We start from the raw sequence: 22,382 nt of genomic DNA, 5'->3' as shown, positions 1-22,382 counted from the left end.
GAGAGACTCTCAGGGTGAACGACTATCTGAGTGTATGTACATGAGTATGTGTGTACTCACGGGGATGCCCAGCAGCATGGGGTCAACAGGCTGTCTGAAGGGCAGAGACTCTGGGTCCTGTCTGTAGAGGGCCTCTAGTGTGGGCATCAGGGCCTGGCGCAGCTCCTCTGGCTTAAAGACTGCAGCAAGGACAGAGCGGTCAGGGCTCTATTCAAATGAATCATGTACAACATCATAGAAATCTATCATGAAGAACAAAAAGTATAATCTGTCATGTGGAAAAGGGACATCGTGAAGACTATTTATTCTATTTCTATCTGACATTCAGAACGCTTCAGTCTCTCCACAGGGTCAGTTATCATGGTCAAGTCATATTGACAGAGTTGTTGTGAAGATGGGGAGAGAGGTATGTGTTGTAAAAAGATGCTGTGTTTTTGACACAAAGGTCAACTTTTCCTAGTTGTTCAGGCTCTGGTCTCATCTCATCTTGATTACTGTCCGGTAATACGGTCCAGTGCAGCAAAGAAAGACCTGGCAAAGTTGCAGCTGGCTCAGAACAGCACACACAGAACAAATATCAACAACATGCATGATAGTCTCATGGTTGAGGAGAAATGTACTAATTATCTTCTAGTCTTTTTAAGAAACGTGTTGAATACTAACCACTAGTATAATCTATTGCATACACTACAAAACAGACATGCCACCATGAGTTTCATCACAGCACCCAAACCAAAAACACATTGAATGCATCGCTCAGTTCTGCATAGAGCCGTCTCATGGTGGAATACTCTGCCAGAGGTTACTCTCTTAGCTTTACAAACAGAACATATTGAATCACAGCACCCAAACCAAAAACACATTGAATGCATCGCTCAGTTCTGCATAGAGCCGTCTCATGGTGGAATACTCTGCCAGAGGTTACTCTCTTAGCTTTACAAACAGAACATATTGAATCATAGCACCCAAACCAAAAACACATTGAATGCATCGCTCAGTTATGCATAGAGCCGTCTCATGGTGGAATACTCTGCCAGAGGTTACTCTCTTAGCTTTACAAACAGAACATATTGAATCACAGCACCCAAACCAAAAACACATTGAATGCATCGCTCAGTTCTGCATAGAGCCGTCTCATGGTGGAATACTCTGCCAGAGGTTACTCTCTTAGCTTTACAAACAGAACATATTGAATCACAGCACCTCTCCTCTAAAGAGCTCACTTAACTGGATATAAGAATATAGTGTTTAAATAGTATGTGTTGTCTCTCGGCATCTTTCCAATATCAAACTCTTATTTTTGTAATTGTAATACCTTCGGTTGTTCTAGTCTATTACGGTTCTGTATTTTGTCATGTATTTGTACGTTTCATGAGGACCCCAGGAAGAGTAGATGCTGCATTCGCAGTAGCTAATGGGGATCCTAATAAACTAAACAGGGTAAAGGTGAGGACTGACATAACTGAGGAAAGAGCTGCAATAAGATAGGACCAACTGGGGAAAAACTACTTGTCATTGGATAAACTCCTGGCCCCGGCTAGTTTTATAGAAACCAGGTCCTCACTTTTTTTGCGGTTCTGGGTGGGGGAGGTGGACGCTGAAGTGCCGTTGACCCCGCCCTCCTCCTCCTCTTTGGGTTCATTCTTAATCTCCGGCTTCTTCTCCTCCTTTGTCTCCATTGGCTCCTGCTTAGGCTCCGCCCCGTCTGGCTCCTCCTCCTTGACCGTGAGGGGTTTGTGGTCTTTTTGGTCTTCGTCCTGCTATGGGGCACAGCTACATTTAGAGGGTGCACTTAGATCATTCTGTAGGACACTACGTTTTGAAAGATGGAGGGCAACATGGCCACTGTACCAGATGAGTTCATATGCATTTTAATATTTCCATCCAAGAGCACTTGCATTCATAATGTACATATAAATAGAAATCTCTGGTTGGTCAAGTGTCTTGTAGTCAATATTGATCCTCACCTCCATTTTGAAGTCGCTGGGCTGCTTTTTCCCCGAGCCACAGTCGTCGTCCTCGTCGTCCTCCTCCTCCTCCTCGTCTTTGAGCTCGGCTTTGTGCTCCGTTTGGGCCATGTCTGGTGGGGCCTGTTGGGAGTGGACCTCCACCGAGCCTGGGGTGGGCATGCGGTTATCTATGCTGGCTGGCGCCTGGGACAGCTAGAGGGGAAACATTTGAGAATGACCCTTCAAACCCTTCAAAAGCGAAGGCTGGGTGCTGGCTATAACTGTTGACTGGCACAACAACAAGTCATTAAGAGCTGGCATGTGAAAGAAACACCATATTGTTAATAAAGCTTTAGTATCACTCCAATCATGCTGTTCCTTCAATAGACCTTTTTACATGTGGAAAAGCTGCATGACCGTAACAAAGGCTGCTTTAAAAAGAGCATCTATTTATTACCTGACTACATGACCTAAGCAGGAAATACTCTGGGCCCAAGTGAAAGAATATAACTAGCCATGAGTTATGCTCGTCAGTTCACCAGGTCAGGATAACTCCCTATAAGAGTGTTGTGGATCCTAAGCAGGTATTTTACCGGTGTGCTGGGGGGCTGCACTGAGCTGGGCTGCGTCTGGCTGGGGGTCCCCGGTTGCTGATGCTGCACGGGCGTGAGCGGCTGGGAGGGGGCAGCAGGGGACTGCATGCCCAGGGTCGAGGGGGGTCGGGCGGTGAGGCCGCCACTGGGGACATGAGTGGGGGTGGAGGACGGTGAAGGCTGAGCCTGGGGGGGTGGGTGGGAGTGGGGGTGCTGGAGCTGCTGCAGGTTAGCCGAGGCGTTGGGTGGAGGGGTGCCGCGGGGCAGGGGGGGCTGGGATACAGAAGTTACAGTTAGAGCTCCATCTACTATTACATATTCACAGAGTTACAAACCTACCCACTCAGACACGTACATATTCTAACACTACACTTATATTGACAACCATAAACACATACAACGCAGCTTCTTCACATATGATCAAACCAACAGCAGAGATTATCAATGCAACAGATCACAAGCCCCATCTGTGTGAGTGTCTCTCTCCTCACCTGAGTGACAGCTGCCTGTGCTTGCGGCTGGCCGAGGGAGCCCAGGTTGTTCATCATCATTCCCCCGCCAGGGGCGGTGTTGGGAGAGAATTGGCTCTGGGGCATGAACTGGCTCTGATTAGCTGTCTGTCCAACCATGCTGTTGGCGTGCTGTCCCATCATGCCCTGCACCTGGGGCATCCTGGATGGGGACATGCCCATCTGGGGAAAGGAGAAGAAAAAAACAGACACGTTATAGAGAGGAAACCTCTATCTTGCATTGAGACCTTGCCAAGAATAACTACGCATCTAAATGAGATCAGAACTAGGTTCAAATACTATTTCAAATTAATTATTTTTTAAACTTCAGCTGTGCTTAATTGAGGTTGCCGGGTGAAATGGAACCAATAGACAAGTCACAAAAGTGCAAACGCCACCAACCTGTTACTCCAGGCGGGCTAAAGGAAATGCTCAAAGTTTTTTTTAAAGATGTAGAAAAGTATTTAAACCCAGGTCTAAATGGATACAACAACACACACGCCACCAAGACAATACTCCTTATGAAAGGCCTGCGACGTAATAAACTAACAGTGTGCTGATTAGAAAGCAGAAGGCAGAGAGGCAACAACTAGAAGTAGATAAATACTCAACAGTGAAACTCCAACCCAACTAATTTAAGACATATACAATGCTCAACCACTTTCCCAGTAGAAACAAGGAGGCTACAGGGTACATTTATTTAACAGCACCCCTTTCCATTAGAATAAAACCTTCCATACATATTTGCCCGTTGTAGATGTGCTCAGAAAGTGACATTTTGGACCTGAATGCCAAAACATTCAAGAGATAAAGTTGCTCAAAGTTCACCTATTTTGCATAGCCCACCATACAAGCATTTCACAACACCAGCAATAACATCGGCTAAATATTGGATTTGCCGAGACATCCAGTTCATCACTGGAAAAGATAAAGGGTTCAGAGTGATGATATTTAAAAGATTATCAAACTATTTATAATTTAAAAAAGTGTATAAACATTAAAACGTCAATTACCTAAAAATTCTTAAACTCAGATTTCTCTCTCTCATATTCACATGTAGCTTAGACCTTATTTTACATGATCTGAGGTTTTTGTGTTTTGCCCGCCATCAGTTGAAACAACATGCTCTTTAATAGAGGGTGGTTGTTTTGGCAGATAAATGTACTAAAATGGGAACCAAATGGACATTTCAACTTTCAAATGGTACCACAAAGACGGTTGGAGATCCACACGTCAGAGAATGTTGACTTGAATGGGAATATGTTGTCTTAAAGTGTTCTTGTCAATCTTCCATAGGAAACCTACTGAAATCATAGAAATACAGATACTATAATAGACATGACCATCTCAGTTGACATTCGACGGTGGGTGGACCGGCCTCAATCTTTGTGGTAGTAATTAGAAGTTAAAATGTCAATTACATTTAAATTTCAAATGGTGTACCAGCTAAATTGCAGTGGTCTGAAGGGATAGGTCCATTCTATTCATTATGTTGATATGATTGAAATTACACCAACCCTGTATTCAAGGCCATGTCAAGGCAAGGGCTGATTTCAAGGTTTTACTGCTAACCTACAAAGCATTACATGGGCTTGCTCCTACCTCTCTCTCTGATTTGGTCCTGCCGTACATACCTATACATACGCTACGGTCACAAGACGCAGGCCTCCTAATTGTCCCTAGAATTTCTAAGCAAACAGCTGGAGGCAGGGCTTTCTCCTACAGAGCTCCATTTTTATGGAATGGTCTGCCTACCCATGTGAGAGACGCAGACTCGGTCTCAACCTTTAAGTCTTTACTGAAGACTCATCTCTTCAGTGGGTCATATGATTGAGTGTAGTCTGGCCCAGGAGTGTGACGGTGAACGGAAAGGCTCTGGAGCAACGAACCGCCCTTGCTGTCTCTGCCTGGCCGGTTCCCCTCTTTCCACTGGGATTCTCTGCCTCTAACCCTATTACAGGGGCTGAGTCACTGGCTTACTAGGGCTCTTTCATACAGTCCCTAGGAGGGGTGCGTCACTGATGTGATCTTCCTGTCTGGGTTGACGCCCCCCCTTGGGTTGTGCCGTGGCGGAGATCTTTGTGGGCTATACTCAGCCTTGTCTCAGGATGGTAAGTTGGTGGTTGAAGATATCCCTCTAGTGGTGTGGGGGCTGTGCTTTGGCAAAGTGGGTGGGGTTTTATCCTTCCTGTTTGGCCATGTCCGGGGGTATCATCCAGTTTCAACTGTTCTGCCAGTGATTATTATTTGACCATGCTGGCCATTTATGAACATTTGAACATCTTGGCCATGTTCTGTTATAATCTTCACCCGGCACAGCCAGACGAGGACTGGCCACCCCACATAGCCTGGTTCCTCTCTAGGTTTCTTCCTAGGTTTTGGACTTTCTAGGTTTTTCCTAGCCACTGTGCTTCTACACCTGCATTGCTTGCTGTTTGGGGTTTTAGGCTGGGTTTCTGTACAGCACTTAGAGATATCAGCTGATGTACAAAGGGCTATATAAATACATTTGATTTGATGTGTCTCAACCAATGGAGGCTCAACACAAAAACCTAATGTGATGGAAAGTAGGGTCAAAGCTACAACACGGACAGCAATATTCAAACCTTGTCGCAGATGTTTTAAAAGCAGATTCAAGTCAGGACAGACTACACCACTCACAAACCCTCTTGGAATGCCATTTTGGTGAGTCTTTTGCATAAAAATATGTAATTGTCCCACAGAAAAACAAAACCTTATCCCAGGGTTTTCAGAGGATTGAGGTGAGTTATGTAACTTTTAAACTAGTCTTTGCTCCTTCCATATTTATTTTCACTGCTGATAACCCAATACAAGTATGCTGACACCACAATACTTGAACGCACAAAGGGATCAACAACATTGGATTCACTCCAATTTACTGGCCTGTATGACGAAGTGAGAAGAAGCCTGTGTTAAATCCATTCCTAATCATCCATTCTGTAAATAATATTGCAAGACAACACTTTTTTAGCCTAAATGAAAAACTACGGGGTTGGGTCAAATCCAAGAGTGAAACCCTCCCCATTTTGAAGTATTGTGGGGGCAGCATCATGTTACGGGTATGCTTGTCACCGGCAGGGAATGGGGAGTTTGTCAGGATGAAAATAAATATGAAAAGGACCAAAGCCCAGGTAAAAAGTTAAGGTCAACCCGCCACAGTTTTACTTTTCAGCTATTTTTTATAACTTTCTTTCACTTTGAAAATGTGGAGTAGTTTGTGTAGAAATAAAATCTAATTTAATCCATGTTTAAAACCCTCAAGGAGGTGAAGACTTTCTATAGACACTAGTGGAGCAAGACGGGGAGAGGAAGTGAGAGAGGGGGAGCAAGACGGGGAGAGGAAGTGAGAGTGGAAGTGAGAGAGGGGGAGAGGAAGTGCGAGACGGGGAGAGGAAGTGCGAGACGGGGAGAGGAAGTGCGAGACGGGGAGAGGAAGTGCGAGACGGGGAGAGGAGGTGCGAGACGGGGAGAGGAAGTGCGAGATGGGGAGCAAGACGGGGAGAGGAAGTGCGAGAGGGGGAGAAAGACGGGGAGAGGAAGTGCGACGGGGAGCAAGACGGGGAGAGGAAGTGTGAGAGGGGGAGCAAGACGGGGAGAGGAAGTGCGAGAGGGGGAGAGGAAGTGAGAGAGAGGAAGTGAGAGAGGAGAAAGGGAGAGAAGGAGATCCAGAAGGAAGGAAAGAGTTAACTGGGGCATAGAGGGAGCATGGAGGTCTCACCGCTGGGACAGAGCTCATGTTCATCTGCTGCGAGTGGTTCATGGGCGAGGCGGCGCGGGCCCCCATGGGCGCCTGGGACATCTGCACGTTCTGCATTGCCATGGGGTTGAACTGATTGATTCCTATGTGGGAGAGGAGAAGCACACACAAACATACAATACATTCACACACACAGGATTAGTGTTGTCTACAATACACATGAGATGTTGTAATTAATAATCCTATGCTCTGATGAGCAGGTGAAGGAGCCACTGAGTCAGTTAGGCGCTAAATCATAACTTTTCACAAACTTGTACATTTCCTGTTAGTGTTTCCACTATAATTTGTTTTGCTACGGTGGATAAAGTCAAAGGGGCGGGGGGTGCCACCCCAGGATATTTTTTGTAGAATGACTGATGTCATTTACAGTGACATTAAAAATACATTCTACTCCAAAAGTGTTTAGACACCATGGTGAGCCCAATAGCATATTGTTAAAAACATATACATGGCACCATTCCATATTATCAGGCAGGTGTTTTATTAGCAATAAGCAGGGGTTTTTCTGGATCAAAAAGTGGCTAAATTTCCCCCCCATGGAGCCAAGAGAAAAATGTACAATTGTAAAGCAATTTTTTCAGCAAATCTACACATTTTGTCATGGAGCTGACAAAAAAAAATTTGCAGTGTGAAAGCGAATTTCTTGCAATTCTATTCATTTTGCCATGGCCAATTCTGTGTTCTTATGCAAAAATCTGGGCCCCTGGGCATATGCCCGCATGCCCACTCAGTAATTCAGCCATTCCAAACGTACTCCAAAATTCATTGTTTATTTTATTGGTTTCATTCTTTTAGCTTCTTAATGAATACAGGGGAAACACTGGCTCTAATTATATAAATAAACATTTACAGAGAAACCGTTCCTGAAAAAAACATTTACACTATTTGCGTATTGGGAGTATTTACCCTTTACTATGTTAGTGATTATAGTATATAATCAACTGGCCACCAGGGGGGTTGACAGTCACTGAGCAGTTGACTGTCTGAATGAAAGGAGGATGAGAAACAAGTGTTGAAGTGTAGGAGAAGGACTGGTACCTTGAGACACCTGCATGCGGGGCATGATCTGATTTGGCACGTTGGGCATAGGCACAGATCCATCTGAAAGAGAGGAGGATGAGGTGGTCAACATGTCCTATACCAAAGCTTCCAAATTAGCTAACTACAGCCTCAAACACCGACTTTAACCAAACATGTCATTATTCTGTTATAGCTAGTCAAATTTCCACCGTCAATGCATGACTGATAAAAGGTTTGGCCCCACACATGGTAATAGGATGATAATAAACATAAGTGATTATGTTGCTCCCTCCTTCAATAGAGGGGTCTCCAGAGGTCCAGGGTACTTACTGGCTGGCCGTGGGGACTGGCCAGGACCCATGGAGTTCGGCTGAGGGGGCATGCCAGGCTGCTGCTGGGCCCCTGGGCCCCCAACTGCCATGGGGCCAGGCTGCTGCTGGGCCCCTGGGCCCCCCACTGCCATGGGGCCAGGCTGCTTCTGGAGCCGCGAGCGCCTCTTCTCCTCCAACTCCTTCTGGATCTTATAGATCTTCTCCGCCAGGAAGTGGTAATATTCGTCCTGCAGAAATTGACAACACCAGATTAGAAATAACTTATACTGAACAAAAATATAAACACAACATGTAAAGTGTTGGTCCCATGTTTCATGAGTTGAAATAAAAGATCCCAGAAATGTTCCATTCACACAAAGCTTATTTTCCTCAAATTTTGCGAACAAATGGGTTTAGATCAATGTTGGTGACCATTGCTCCATTGCCAAGATAATCCATCCATGTGACAGGTGTGGCATATCAAGAAGCTGGTTAAACAGCATGATCATTAAACAGGTGCACCTTGTGCTGGGGACAATAAAAGGTCACTAAAATGTGCAGTTTTGTCATACAACACAATGCCACAGACGTCTCAGGTTTTGAGGGAGGGTACAATTGGCATGCTGACTGCAGGAATGTCCACCAGAGCTGTTGCCAGAGAATTGAAAATGTATTTCTCTACCATAAGCCACCTCTGTCGTTTTAGAGAATTTGACAGTACGTTCAACCGCCCTCACAACCGGAGACCACGTGTAACCACGCCAGCCCAGGACCTCCACATCCGGCTTTGTCACCTGCGAGATCGTCTGAGACCAGCCACCCGGACAGCTGATGAAACTGAGTATTTCTGTCTGTAATAAAGCCCTATTTTGGGGAAAAACTCAATCTGATTGGCTGGCCCGGGCTCGGGCTCTTGGTAATGACTGGAGCAGAATGGTATCAAATACATCAAACACATAGCTTCAATGTGTTTGACGCCATTCCATTCGCTCGGTTCCAGCCATTATGAGCCGTCCTCCCCTCAGCAGCCTCCACTGGAGTTCATTACCCTGCTGTTGGCAGACTGGTACATGTCCCCTTCCACCTTCCTAGCGTACGCCACCAGGTTCTCCATCCGCCGATCCTTCAGTGCTGCGGGGTCTGGGGTGGGGAATATGGCTTGTACTCTGGAGGAGGACAGGGAGAAGGAAGGGATGGTGGAGGGAAAGAGGGACAGCACAAAGGGAGAATTAAACAGTGAGTTGGAGTAGCGGCAACCTCAATCAGAAAACTTATTTTCCTTTCAGAACACTGATCTGAACGGACGAGGTAAGTGAACACAGTGGGCCAGCCTCAAACCAACTCCTATACCTTTAGCCCTATGGTGGCAAAACCATGAGGGTTGTCCACCTATTAAACCCCGGTAGATTCATGGTCATTGAGGAGAAAAAACGTTGAAGGAAGAGAATGCAAGCATCTTGGTGGTACTTACAGTTTGTGCACCAGGTGGGTGCGTAGGTCCTGAGTGACGTGCTCGTGCCACGTCTTCCTCACCCCCGAGGCAGAGAGAGGGTTGGCGCCCGGCAGGTTGCCCATGCCCCCCATGCCCAACCCGTCTGGCATCAACTGACTGGAGGACGGAGAGAGGAGAGGAGAGCAGGACAACTTAGGAAACATGTAATCATAAGAGTAACACCAAGGTAACTATGAGAGAATAACTTGTGTAATGCTGTGTCAGGTAACTGAGTAGAAAGAGTGGCATTGTAGTTATCAGGAATTTAACCCCAATTTCAGCCTTTGCCCAACCCTTTCATATATTCACACAACGCATTCAGGTGAGAAGTGGTGGGGAATTGCTCAGAAATATTCATTTTGGGGGTGGGTAAACATAGTTGTACCCGATCAACACTTTCTCACTGAAGTATACTTACCAGAAATCCACTGGCACGCTCTGATAACATTGTGTGCATTGCGAGCAAATATGGCTCTGCACTGTTAACTAAGTGGTAAGGTGGTGACATCTATCTGCACTGTTAACTAAGTGGTAAGGTGGTGACATCTATCTGCACTGTTAACTAAGTGGTAAGGTGGTGACATCTATCTGCACTGTTAACTAAGTGGTAAGGTGGTGACATCTATCTGCACTGTTAACTAAGTGGTAAGGTGGTGACATCTATCTGCACTGTTAACTCAGTGGTAAGGTGGTGACATCTATCTGCACTGTTAACTCAGTGGTAAGGTGGGGAGTTCCTGACATCTACCTGCACTGTTAACTCAGTGGTAAGGTGGTGAAATCTATCTGCACTGTTAACTCAGTGGTAAGGTGGGGAGTTCCTGACATCTATCTGCACTGTTAACTCAGTAGTAAGGTGGTGATATCTATCTGCACTGTTAACTCAGTGGTAAGGTGGTGAGTTCCTGATATCTATCTGCACTGTTAACTCAGTGGTAAGGTGGTGAGTTCCTGATATCTATCTGCACTGTTAACTCAGTGGTAAGGTGGTGAGTTCCTGATATCTATCTGCACTGTTAACTCAGTGGTAAGGTGGGGAGTTCCTGATATCTATCTGCACTGTTAACTCAGTGGTAAGGTGGGGAGTTCCTGATATCTATCTGCACTGTTAACTCAGTGGTAAGGTGGGGAGTTCCTGATATCTATCTGCACTGTTAACTCAGTGGTAAGGTGGTGAGTTCCTGATATCTATCTGCACTGTTAACTCAGTGGTAAGGTGGGGAGTTCCTGACATCTATCTGCATGTTAACTCAGTCTGCACTGTTAACTCAGTGGTAAGGTGGGGAGTTCCTGATATCTATCTGCACTGTTAACTCAGTGGTAAGGTGGGGAGTTCCTGATATCTATCTGCACTGTTAACTCAGTGGTAAGGTGGGGAGTTCCTGATGGTGAGTTCCTGATATCTATCTGCACTGTTAACTCAGTGGTAAGGTGGTGAGTTCCTGATATCTATCTGCACTGTTAACTCAGTGGTAAGGTGGGGAGTTCCTGATATCTATCTGCACTGTTAACTCAGTGGTAAGGTGGTGAGTTCCTGATATCTATCTGCACTGTTAACTCAGTGGTAAGGTGGTGAGTTCCTGATATCTATCTGCACTGTTAACTCAGTGGTAAGGTGGTGAGTTCCTGATATCTATCTGCACTGTTAACTCAGTGGTAAGGTGGTGAGTTCCTGATATCTATCTGCACTGTTAACTCAGTGGTAAGGTGGGGAGTTCCTGATATCTATCTGCACTGTTAACTCAGTGGTAAGGTGGGGAGTTCCTGATATCTATCTGCACTGTTAACTCAGTGGTAAGGTGGGGAGTTCCTGATCTATCTATGTTAACTCAGTGGTAAGGTGGGGAGTTCCTGATATCTATCTGCACTGTTAACTCAGTGGTAAGGTGGGGAGTTCCTGATATCTATCTGCACTGTTAACTCAGTGGTAAGGTGGGGAGTTCCTGATCTGCACTGTTAACTCTAACTCAGTGGTAAGGTGGGGAGTTCCTGATATCTATCTGCACTGTTAACTCAGTGAAAGGTGGGGAGTTCCTGATCTATCTGCACTGTTAACTCAGTGGTAAGGTGGGGAGTTCCTGATATCTATCTGCACTGTTAACTCAGTAAGGTAAGGTGGTGAGTTCCTGATCTATCTGCACTGTTAACTCAGTGGTAAGGTGGGGAGTTCCTGATATCTATCTGCACTGTTAACTCAGTGGTAAGGTGGGGAGTTCCTGATATCTATCTGCACTGTTAACTCAGTGGTAAGGTGGGGAGTTCCTGATATCTATCTGCACTGTTAACTCAGTGGTAAGGTGGGGAGTTCCTGATATCTATCTGCACTGTTAACTCAGTGGTAAGGTGGTGAGTTCCTGATATCTATCTGCACTGTTAACTCAGTGGTAAGGTGGGGAGTTCCTGATATCTATCTGCACTGTTAACTCAGTGGTTAAGGTGGTGGGGAGTTCCTGATATCTATCTGCACTGTTAACTCAGTGGTAAGGTGGTGAGTTCCTGATCTATCTGCACTGTTAACTCAGTGGTAAGGTGGGGAGTTCCTGATATCTATCTGCACTGTTAACTCAGTGGTAAGGTGGGGAGTTCCTGATATCTATCTGCACTGTTAACTCAGTGGTAAGGTGGGGAGTTCCTGATATCTATCTGCACTGTTAACTCAGTGGTAAGGTGGGGAGTTCCTGATATCTATCTGCACTGTTAACTCAGTGGTAAGGTGGTTCCTGATATCTATCTGCACTGTTAACTCAGTGGTAAGGTGGGGAGTTCCTGATTCTATCTGCACTGTTAACTCAGTGGTAAGGTGGGGAGTTCCTGATATCTATCTGCACTGTTAACTCAGTGGTAAGGTGGGGAGTTCCTGATATCTATCTGGCACTGTTAACTCAGTGGTAAGGTGGGGAGCACTGTTAACTCAGTGGTAAGGTGGGGAGTTCCTGATATCTATCTGCACTGTTAACTCAGTGGTAAGGTGGTGAGTTCCTGATATCTATCTGCACTGTTAACTCAGTGGTAAGGTGGTGAGTTCCTGATATCTATCTGCACTGTTAACTCAGTGGTAAGGTGGGGAGTTCCTGATATCTATCTGCACTGTTAACTCAGTGGTAAGGTGGGGAGTTCCTGATATCTATCTGCACTGTTAACTCAGTGGTAAGGTGGGGAGTTCCTGATATCTATCTGCACTGTTAACTCAGTATCTATCTGCACTGTTAACTCAGTGGTAAGGTGGTGAGTTCCTGATATCTATCTGCACTGTTAACTCAGTGGTAAGGTGGGGAGTTCCTGATATCTATCTGCACTGTTAACTCAGTGGTAAGGTGGGGAGTTCCTGATATCTATCTGCACTGTTAACTCAGTGGTAAGGTGGTGAGTTCCTGATATCTATCTGCACTGTTAACTCAGTGGTAAGGTGGGGAGTTCCTGAGTTCCTGATATCTATCTGCACTGTTAACTCAGTGGTAAGGTGGTGAGTTCCTGATATCTATCTGCACTGTTAACTCAGTGGTAAGGTGGGGAGTTCCTGATATCTATCGGCACTGTTAACTCAGTGGTAAGGTGGGGAGTTCCTGATATCTATCTGCACTGTTAACTCAGTGGTAAGGTGGTGAGTTCCTGATATCTATCTGCACTGTTAACTCAGTGGTAAGGTGGGGAGTTCCTGATATCTATCTGCACTGTTAACTCAGTGGTAAGGTGGGGAGTTCCTGATATCTATCTGCACTGTTAACTCAGTGGTAAGGTGGTGAGTTCCTGATATCTATCTGCACTGTTAACTCAGTGGTAAGGTGGGGAGTTCCTGATATCTATCTGCACTGTTAACTCAGTGGTAAGGTGGGGAGTTCCTGATATCTATCTGCACTGTTAACTCAGTGGTAAGGTGGTGAGTTCCTGATATCTATCTGCACTGTTAACTCAGTGGTAAGGTGGGGAGTTCCTGATATCTATCTGCACTGTTAACTCAGTGGTAAGGTGGGGAGTTCCTGATATCTATCTGCACTGTTAACTCAGTGGTAAGGTGGGGAGTTCCTGATATCTATCTGCACTGTTAACTCAGTGGTAAGGTGGGGAGTTCCTGATATCTATCGGCACTGTTAACTCAGTGGTAAGGTGGGGAGTTCCTGATATCTATCTGCACTGTTAACTCAGTGGTAAGGTGGGGAGTTCCTGATATCTATCTGCACTGTTAACTCAGTGGTAAGGTGGGGAGTTCCTGATATCTATCTGCACTGTTAACTCAGTAGTAAGGTGGTGACATCTATCTGCACTGTTAACTCAGTGGTAAGGTGGGGAGTTCCTGATATCTATCTGCACTGTTAACTCAGTGGTAAGGTGGGGAGTTCCTGATATCTATCTGCACTGTTAACTCAGTGGTAAGGTGGTGAGTTCCTGATATCTATCTGCACTGTTAACTCAGTGGTAAGGTGGTGAGTTCCTGATATCTATCTGCACTGTTAACTCAGTGGTAAGGTGGGGAGTTCCTGATATCTATCTGCACTGTTAACTCAGTGGTAAGGTGGGGAGTTCCTGATATCTATCTGCACTGTTAACTCAGTGGTAAGGTGGGGAGTTCCTGATATCTATCTGCACTGTTAACTCAGTGGTAAGGTGGGGAGTTCCTGATATCTATCTGCACTGTTAACTCAGTGGTAAGGTGGGGAGTTCCTGATATCTATCTGCACTGTTAACTCAGTGGTAAGGTGGGGAGTTCCTGATATCTATCTGCACTGTTAACTCAGTAGTAAGGTGGTGACATCTATCTGCACTGTTAACTCAGTGGTAAGGTGGGGAGTTCCTGATATCTATCTGCACTGTTAACTCAGTGGTAAGGTGGGGAGTTCCTGATATCTATCTGCACTGTTAACTCAGTGGTAAGGTGGGGAGTTCCTGATATCTATCTGCACTGTTAACTCAGTGGTAAGGTGGGGAGTTCCTGATATCTATCTGCACTGTTAACTCAGTAGTAAGGTGGTGACATCTATCTGCACTGTTAACTCAGTGGTAAGGTGGTGAGTTCCTGATATCTATCTGCACTGTTAACTCAGTGGTAAGGTGGGGAGTTCCTGATATCTATCTGCACTGTTAACTCAGTGGTAAGGTGGGGAGTTCCTGATATCTATCTGCACTGTTAACTCAGTGGTAAGGTGGGGAGTTCCTGATATCTATCTGCACTGTTAACTCAGTGGTAAGGTGGTGAGTTCCTGATATCTATCTGCACTGTTAACTCAGTGGTAAGGTGGTGAGTTCCTGATATCTATCTGCACTGTTAACTCAGTGGTAAGGTGGGGAGTTCCTGATATCTATCTGCACTGTTAACTCAGTGGTAAGGTGGTGAGTTCCTGATATCTATCTGCACTGTTAACTCAGTGGTAAGGTGGTGAGTTCCTGATATCTATCTGCACTGTTAACTCAGTGGTAAGGTGGTGAGTTCCTGATATCTATCTGCACTGTTAACTCAGTGGTAAGGTGGGGAGTTCCTGATATCTATCGGCACTGTTAACTCAGTGGTAAGGTGGGGAGTTCCTGATATCTATCTGCACTGTTAACTCAGTGGTAAGGTGGTGAGTTCCTGATATCTATCTGCACTGTTAACTCAGTGGTAAGGTGGGGAGTTCCTGATATCTATCGGCACTGTTAACTCAGTGGTAAGGTGGGGAGTTCCTGATATCTATCTGCACTGTTAACTCAGTGGTAAGGTGGTGAGTTCCTGATATCTATCTGCACTGTTAACTCAGTGGTAAGGTGGGGAGTTCCTGATATCTATCTGCACTGTTAACTCAGTGGTAAGGTGGGGAGTTCCTGATATCTATCTGCACTGTTAACTCAGTGGTAAGGTGGTGAGTTCCTGATATCTATCTGCACTGTTAACTCAGTGGTAAGGTGGGGAGTTCCTGATATCTATCTGCACTGTTAACTCAGTGGTAAGGTGGTGAGTTCCTGATATCTATCTGCACTGTTAACTCAGTGGTAAGGTGGTGAGTTCCTGATATCTATCTGCACTGTTAACTCAGTGGTAAGGTGGTGAGTTCCTGATATCTATCTGCACTGTTAACTCAGTGGTAAGGTGGGGAGTTCCTGATATCTATCGGCACTGTTAACTCAGTGGTAAGGTGGGGAGTTCCTGATATCTATCTGCACTGTTAACTCAGTGGTAAGGTGGTGAGTTCCTGATATCTATCTGCACTGTTAACTCAGTGGTAAGGTGGGGAGTTCCTGATATCTATCGGCACTGTTAACTCAGTGGTAAGGTGGGGAGTTCCTGATATCTATCTGCACTGTTAACTCAGTGGTAAGGTGGTGAGTTCCTGATATCTATCTGCACTGTTAACTCAGTGGTAAGGTGGGGAGTTCCTGATATCTATCTGCACTGTTAACTCAGTGGTAAGGTGGGGAGTTCCTGATATCTATCTGCACTGTTAACTCAGTGGTAAGGTGGTGAGTTCCTGATATCTATCTGCACTGTTAACTCAGTGGTAAGGTGGGGAGTTCCTGATATCTATCTGCACTGTTAACTCAGTGGTAAGGTGGTGAGTTCCTGATATGTATCTGCACTGTTAACTCAGTGGTAAGGTGGTGAGTTCCTGATATCTATCTGCACTGTTAACTCAGTGGTAAGGTGGGGAGTTCCTGATATCTATCTGCACTGTTAACTCAGTGGTAAGGTGGGGAGTTCCTGATATCTATCTGCACTGTTAACTCAGTGGTAAGGTGGGGAGTTCCTGATATCTATCTGCACTGTTAACTCAGTGGTAAGGTGGTGAGTTCCTGATATCTATCTGCACTGTTAACTCAGTGGTAAGGTGGGGAGTTCCTGATATCTATCGGCACTGTTAACTCAGTGGTAAGGTGGTGACATCTATCTGCACTGTTAACTCAGTGGTAAGGTGGTGAGTTCCTGATATCTATCGGCGCTGTTAACTCAGTGGTAAGGTGGTGAGTTCCTGATATCTATCGGCACTGTTAACTCAGTGGTAAGGTGGTGAGTTCCTGATATCTATCTGCACTGTTAACTCAGTGGTAAGGTGGGGAGTTCCTGATATCTATCGGCACTGTTAACTCAGTGGTAAGGTGGTGACATCTATCTGCACTGTTAACTCAGTGGTAAGGTGGTGAGTTCCTGATATCTATCTGCACTGTTAACTCAGTGGTAAGGTGGTGAGTTCCTGATATCTATCTGCACTGTTAACTCAGTGGTAAGGTGGGGAGTTCCTGATATCTATCGGCACTGTTAACTCAGTGGTAAGGTGGTGACATCTATCTGCACTGTTAACTCAGTGGTAAGGTGGTGAGTTCCTGATATCTATCGGCGCTGTTAACTCAGTGGTAAGGTGGTGAGTTCCTGATATCTATCGGCACTGTTAACTCAGTGGTAAGGTGGTGAGTTCCTGATATCTATCTGCACTGTTAACTCAGTGGTAAGGTGGGGAGTTCCTGATATCTATCGGCACTGTTAACTCAGTGGTAAGGTGGTGACATCTATCTGCACTGTTAACTCAGTGGTAAGGTGGTGAGTTCCTGATATCTATCTGCACTGTTAACTCAGTGGTAAGGTGGGGAGTTCCTGATATCTATCGGCACTGTTAACTCAGTGGTAAGGTGGTGACATCTATCTGCACTGTTAACTCAGTGGTAAGGTGGTGAGTTCCTGATATCTATCTGCACTGTTAACTCAGTGGTAAGGTGGTGAGTTCCTGATATCTATCTGCACTGTTAACTCAGTGGTAAGGTGGTGAGTTCCTGATATCTATCTGCACTGTTAACTCAGTGGTAAGGTGGTGACATCTATCTGCACTGTTAACTCAGTGGTAAGGTGGTGAGTTCCTGATATCTATCTGCACTGTTAACTCAGTGGTAAGGTGGGGAGTTCCTGACATCTATCGGCGCGTGTGGAGTAAGTTCCAACTTCCCATGGGGCGTAAACAAATATTTGAAATGTGGATATTTTTTTGTTGCAGTATTGTGTTGGGAAAAGTGCAATCATCACATTGAAAATTAAGATATGGGGCTCAATTCAATCAGCACTGCAGTAACTATTTGACCAATGATCAAATTAACTCTCAGGTTGGTCTTGGGTAGTGTATAAAAACCTACAACTACTACCAGGCCAACCAGTCTCACAGGTAGGCTTTCACTTCTCAGAACTAGAAGTGTGTGGGCACGGGATGAACAGTGTAAATAAAGGATTTATAAATATATCTGCCACATGTAGGATTACAACTCAACCATTGAAATATGAGCCAACTGTTTTAGCACACTGTGCCACCAGTCATAGCAAAACAAGTTGACATGACCATTGTCATCCATTTCTTGTTACGATACATGTAGCTATGAATATAAAAGTATAATCCTCATGAACCTCATGGATATTTTTTATTGGTTCATCATGTAGATGTGTATGAAACAGTAAGCAACAACGGTTCATTTGGTCATATGTGGAAATGTGCCTTACTGCCTTTTGCATAGTGGTCTAGTCAAGGAAGAGTTACGCAAAATATATTGATTGGCACACTCCCCTCACCAAGACCATCGGCAAATAAAGCACGCGGTCACCTACTTTTATAGTAAGCCTCGAGGTGGTACCGCCCAGCACCTCTACAAGGGAGTGGATTTCATACCCAACTCTTCCCTTTGAGATGACGTAGAGGCACCTTCAAGGTGCCTCTCCATCACAATTTCAAATGGTAGAGTAGAACCGCTAAGGGTAAAAAGAGCCAGATCAAAACTTTCAAACTTTTAAAATAAAGACCAGAATTTACATGTTTCACTAGAACTAAGCCAAAAACAGTTGTTTTTATGCAGATTTTTTTCTTCATCATGAAAGCTACTATTTAAATAGAATATACAGTGAGCTCCAAAAGTATTGGGATGGTGACACATTGTTGTTTAGGCTCTGTACTCTGGCACACTTGATTTGAAATTATACAATAACTGAAGTTAGAGTGCAGACTGTCAGCTTTAATTTGAGGGAATTTTCATCCATATTGCTGTTCATCAAAGTATTCAGACCTTCACGTTTTGTGGCTGGGCCACTCATGGACATTCAGAGACTTGTCCTGAAGCCACTTCTGCATTGTCTTGTCTGTGTGCTTAGGGTCGTTGTCCTGTTGGAAGGCGAATTGTCGCCCCAGTCTGAGGTCCTGAGCAATCTGAAGCAGATTTTCATCAAGAATCTCTTTGCGCTGTTCATATTTCCCTCCATTCTGACTAGTCTCCCAGTCCCTAACGCAGGAAAAACATCCCCACAGCATGATGCTGCCACCACCATGCTTCATTGTAGGGATGGTAGTGTCCTTGTTAGCTAGCAAATAGATCCACGTTGGCTCAAGTTGAAATATAAATATTAGCTGGATTCTCACTAACACGTGTGCTTGTGTGAGACCTGAGACCTGTGTTAATGTTCTATAGCCTGCTACAAGAAGTGAGTCATTAGTGAATGTGCATTATACATGGTTCTTGTTCAATTTGTAACAAAAAAAAAGGCATTTTCAGACTTGAAATCCAGATCAGTGATTGCCTGCCCACCCAAAAAAAAAGCAGGTTCAACTAGTTTTATCAAATAATGAACTTATTAGTGTGTCTTATGGTTGTGGAGGCTTATATTTAGCATAGGTATAAAACTTCACAATACCTGAATTCATTACATTATTGCAGACTGTTTGAAATGCATAGATATTGTGAATCACCCATACGCTTGGAAAAAAAATATGATTTTTAGGCCATCAAGCTCTAACCCGTCTCCGCCGATTGCCCACTTTGGTCAGGCGGCCAGCTTTAGGAAGAGTCTTGGTGGTACCAAACCTCTTCCATTTAATAATGATGGAGGCCACTGTGTTCTTGGGGACCTTCAATGATGTGCAATTTTTTGGTACCCTTCCCCCAGGTGTGTGCCTCAACACAATCCTGTCTAGGAGCTCTACGGACAACTCCTTCAACCTCATGGCTTGTCTTTTGCTGACATGCACTGTCAACTGTGGGACCTTATCTAGACAGGTGTGCGCCTTTCCAAATAAACTTGAATCAAGTTGTAGAAACAACGATGATCAAAGGAAACAGGATGCATGCACCTGAGCTCAATTTCGAGTCTCATAGCAAAAAGTACAAATTTAATAAAATGTTTTTCACTTTGTCATTATGGGATATTGTGTGTAGATTGATGAGGAAATGTTTTTAATTAATACATTTTAGAATAAGGTTGGAACATAAAATGTGGAAAATGTGAAGGGGTCTGAATAAAATGAATGGTAAATAATGTAGTGTCATTTTGGAGTCACTTGTGTTTAGAAGCATATTATATTCTTATTTACATCTACATTCATGTGGATTATAGCATGATAACGGATAGTCCTGAATGACCTGTAAATAATGATGAGTGAGAAAGTTAAATGCACAAATATCAGACCCCCACTAAAATGCTAACCTCCCCTGTTAATGTAATGGTGAGAGGTTAGCATGTCTTGGGGGTATGATGTAAAATGCTAACCTCCCCTGTTAATGTAATGGTGAGAGGTTAGCATGTCTTGGGGTATGATATAAAATGCTAACCTCCCCTGTTAATGTAATGGTGAGAGGTTGGCATGTCTTGGGGGTATGATGTAAAATGCTAACCTCCCCTGTTATTGTATGGTGAGAGGTTGGCATGTCTTGGGGGTATGATGTAAAATGCTAACCTCCCCTGTTATTGTATGGTGAGAGGTTGGCATGTCTTGGGGGTATGATGTAAAATGCTAACCTCCCCTGTTATTGTATGGTGAGAGGTTGGCATGTCTTGGGGGTATGATATAAAATGCTAACCTCCCCTGTTATTGTATGGTGAGAGGTTGGCATGTCAAGAAGGCATGATATTTGTGCGACTAACTTTCTCAAATCATTATTCACGATTCATTCAGGACTATCCGTAATCATATTAGCATCCACATTAATGTATAAGTCTCTAGAAACATATTCTATTCTCATTTACAAAAGTGACTCCAAAGTGACAATACATTACTTACCATTAATTTATATTTGGCATCCGCCAAATTTGTTGTCACAAGCTTAATGCAATCATTTCAAGCTAGGAATATGGAACCAAATAACATACTTTTGACTACCTTAATACACATAAGTGAATTAATCTTACTGTTTTTGTTCCCCTAAAACAGGGAGGACAATGTACAATAAGTGCTGTAATTTTTAAACGGTTCACCTGATATGGATGAAAATACCCGCAAATTAAAGCTGACAGTCCGCACTTTAACCTCATAGTCATTTGATAATTTCAATTCCAAAGTGCTGGAGTACAGGGACAAAACAAAAGAATTGTCACTTTCCCAATACTTTTGGAGCTCATTGTAAAAATGGTGAGTGCTGCTGTACACTGTAGTGGGCCCAGCTCTGTACCACCCAGTTGGAGTGATCTAGGGCACAGAATTAAGAGAGACAATCTAAATGGGTGAGCGGACTCACTTGTTGAGCGACGAGGGGAGCGATGAGTCCGAGAGCATGCCGGTCTCTGAGGGCACGCCCACCCCTCCTCCGGCCATGTTCATGTTAGTGCCTGGGAGAGAACACAGCCAACCAGAGGCAGCATTAGCACCAAAACAGTGACCAATACCCTCACTATACCACTTCGACTCATCACACGAGAGACCCTTATACAGAGAACTTTACCAAATGTGTATGTGACACTATATGTGTCTGGGATTTCATCCTCTGGGATTTCAAATTGTGCATATTTGCAAACGCAAAATTCAATTCAGTTGAATCAATCGAATGCATCTATCAACCCATTTTTACATTTACAATTGAGTCATTCAGCAGATGCTCTTATCCTACTGTCCTCAAGTGCTTTACAGTAACCTAGCCTAAAACTCCAATGAGACCAAGCAACATTCTTACCTAGTGCATTGATGGAGCGTAGCTGCTGCCCTCCCTGGGCTGTGTTCTGTCCTCCAGGTCCTCCCTGAGCAGGGGACTGGTTACCATAGGGCAGGCCCAGGGCAGCGTAGGCCCGCTGCATGGAACTGGGGTCGATGTGCCCGCTGCTGACCCCGCCACTGTTCATGGAGGAACCCGGGGAGCTGCCGGGAGGGCCTGTGCCCACCGTGGCATTGATGGCACTCTGCAGGCTGGCGCCGGGCGAACCCAGCATGGCTGGAGAGGGAGCGGAGACATGTATGAAACATTTCAAAGAGAAACCTTATTGCTTTGGCAATACAATAACTTTTGTATCAAATTGAAGAGGGTGGTGGGTGGAGAGGGAGATGAGTAAATATGAACACTTGCGATGAATCCCAACTGCACATAACTCACCAATCTCCCCCAGTTTTCAAACAGAACTACAGTTAGGACTTGGCTTGGGCCTATGTTAATAAATCATTAGTATACCCTTCCAGAAAAGGAAGTTACATTTGATGTTACATTTGATGAAAAGCAATCTACTGATTGGCAAAGATTAAATCAATTATTTTTCTCATAGAAGTCATAAAAAACTCAAGTTGTTAAACAAAACAAAATTGTAAAGCCTACATTTGTTATGCTCTAAAATAATATTTATCCGCTTCCACCCAAAGATCCTACTACTGCTGCTCTATGCCTTCTGTATGTTGATCTGTGACCGGCAGAGAGAATATGCAGGTTGCCTCTGTGGGGGGATTTAAATCGGTCACCGGTTTTCTGGCCAATCAGAGAGATTTCTCCCCCTGAGCTCCTCCCCCACAGATAGAAACTCCGGAGCCCCCCCCCCAGGGTGTCAGAT

The 22,382-nt window shown here is 44.6% G+C and overlaps 1 protein-coding gene across 1 annotated transcript in view; it reads right to left on the bottom strand.

The window, feature by feature from the left end:
• Positions 1-22,382, bottom strand: part of LOC139402052 (CREB-binding protein-like) — a 65,362-nt gene that overhangs the window by 22,159 nt on the left and 20,821 nt on the right. The window contains exons 5-15 of the mRNA XM_071146111.1: positions 21,524-21,778; positions 21,092-21,182; positions 9,632-9,769; positions 9,209-9,326; positions 8,180-8,408; positions 7,868-7,930; positions 6,791-6,912; positions 3,034-3,234; positions 1,968-2,162; positions 1,565-1,757; positions 61-179 (exon numbers count right to left, since the gene is read on the bottom strand). Of these exons, the coding sequence (XP_071002212.1) occupies positions 61-179; positions 1,565-1,757; positions 1,968-2,162; positions 3,034-3,234; positions 6,791-6,912; positions 7,868-7,930; positions 8,180-8,408; positions 9,209-9,326; positions 9,632-9,769; positions 21,092-21,182; positions 21,524-21,778 (1,724 nt within the window). The remainder of the gene's footprint in view (positions 1-60; positions 180-1,564; positions 1,758-1,967; positions 2,163-3,033; positions 3,235-6,790; positions 6,913-7,867; positions 7,931-8,179; positions 8,409-9,208; positions 9,327-9,631; positions 9,770-21,091; positions 21,183-21,523; positions 21,779-22,382) is intronic.

The sequence above is a fragment of the Oncorhynchus clarkii genome, unplaced genomic scaffold (assembly GCF_045791955.1).
Source record: "Oncorhynchus clarkii lewisi isolate Uvic-CL-2024 unplaced genomic scaffold, UVic_Ocla_1.0 unplaced_contig_560_pilon_pilon, whole genome shotgun sequence".
Lineage (NCBI taxonomy): Eukaryota > Metazoa > Chordata > Actinopteri > Salmoniformes > Salmonidae > Oncorhynchus > Oncorhynchus clarkii.
This window is presented reverse-complemented; position numbering and strand designations above follow the sequence as displayed.